General features: G+C 37.8%; 1 protein-coding gene across 1 annotated transcript; it reads left to right on the plus strand.

Annotated features, from left to right (window-relative positions):
* Nucleotides 1-7: 7 nt before the first annotated feature.
* On the plus strand, nucleotides 8-1,147 carry LOC119347000 (tRNA-specific 2-thiouridylase MnmA-like; the record flags this gene model as incomplete). The annotated part of the gene is made up of 5 exons (XM_037616044.1): nucleotides 8-127; nucleotides 300-383; nucleotides 444-527; nucleotides 638-789; nucleotides 958-1,147. Coding segments are annotated over 5 exons (612 nt in total), but the record flags the coding sequence as incomplete, so codon positions are not given.
* Between the last annotated feature and the right edge of the window lie 561 nt (nucleotides 1,148-1,708).

A 1,708-nucleotide genomic window follows, 5' to 3' on the forward strand; every position in this document is an offset into this window, starting at 1 on the left:
AGCTTTCTTAGAAGCAATTGAAAATTTGGGATTTGATTACATAGCTTCAGGACATTATGCACATGTAGTCCATCCACACGTTGAGAACGCTAAAGAACCATCGGTGCTCCAACTTTTGAAAGACGAGGTGCTTTAAAATAGCTTGCTTAGCTTCAGTGTTACTGAATTTGATGTCAATTGAGTTCTATTATTCATCCTAGAAGGAAAGTTGTGATACAGTGAAACAAATATATGGTTCTTCTGTTTAAATAAATATTGGTTAGTCGAAACCACCTTTCAGACTCTGATTGTTGTTTCAGATCAAGGATCAAACTTATTTCCTCTCACATCTCTCTCAGCCCCAGCTTAGAAGGCTTCTTTTTCCACTGGGGTGTATAACAAAGGTGATATATTTTCAGGATCTGGCGGTGTATTTATCTGTAAATGGAGCTCATCTTTTGCAGGATGAAGTTCGCAGTCTGGCTGTTCAGATGGACCTTCCTAACCAAGCTAGAAAGGATTCTCAGGGGATATGTTTTCTTGGAAAGGTTATTGCTTTAATATAGTTGTTAATATTTCACATGTTTTTTGCAAAATATGGTTCTGTTCTTTATCCTTGTGTTGTCTCATTTTAAGCTTAAAAAGTCACTCTTTCTAGGTCAAATTCAGTGAGTTTGTTCAAAGACATATTGGAGAAATGGAGGGTATACTTCTTGAGGCTGAAACTGGAGATTACCTAGGGATGCACCGTGGGTTTTGGTTCTATACGATTGGTCAGCGACAAGGTTTGCGACTTTCTGGAGGACCTTGGTATGCAATGTACATGATACTAGCCTCTTTTATGGTACAATAAGATCAGCTAAATTAAATGTATATTAGCCTGAAGTATTCTACAATTCAAGGAAGATCTGTCCTCATGTAGCACATATCTATTTATCCATAAATTCATCAAATGAGTGGTCATTTTCTCTTACACAGGTATGTTGTGGAGAAAGATGTGCAAAATAATGTGGTTTTTGTATCAAGGAATTACTATTCACTGGATAAGAGGAGGCGAACATTTCGTGTTGGATCGATGAACTGGTTTAGCGATTCTGGGCCAGCGATTACCGCGCGCCGCCATGAACGCCGCGACGAGGAAATCTTTTAGTTACATTACATCGTTGGCCTTCTTCCTGTGACAGAGAAAGTTATGGACACGGTAGAGGCTGCCGAGAGGAGTTCCCTTGTTGCAACCTCCAATGGTATTTCCGGTGCAGTGTCCAAGATGTTAGTGGACATTGTCCCTTTCTTTCGTATTCAGTGTTGGATGAAAAGTCAGAAATGACAATTCTGCTGTATTATTCAATTCGAACTAATGTTTAGTTCTTTATATTGCTGATAGAAATAATTTTATCCGCTTGATTTAGGAAGTGCACATAGGTAGGTCAACATATTTTGTAGCTCTTTCACATGTAAAAGCATATGTTGCATAAGAAATTATTATCTTCGAAGCATACTCACATTTCACTAACAAATAGGGGGAGGTTCAGACTTCAGAGCAATGATAACAAGGTTTGTTCCTCACTCTTTTGTTGGAATTTTAGTTCCAAGTTAACATGATTTCTTATCCGCTTCATAAGTCATGCATTTGCTTAATTAGGTGATAAGTAGAGCAAAAAAATTGATCATGTTATTGTGGGGTTTGTTTAAACTCCAGCATAAGGAATTCTGGTTTAAGAAAAAAGAC

Source organism: Triticum dicoccoides, unplaced genomic scaffold (genome assembly GCF_002162155.2).
Source record: "Triticum dicoccoides isolate Atlit2015 ecotype Zavitan unplaced genomic scaffold, WEW_v2.0 scaffold56929, whole genome shotgun sequence".
NCBI lineage: Eukaryota > Viridiplantae > Streptophyta > Magnoliopsida > Poales > Poaceae > Triticum > Triticum dicoccoides.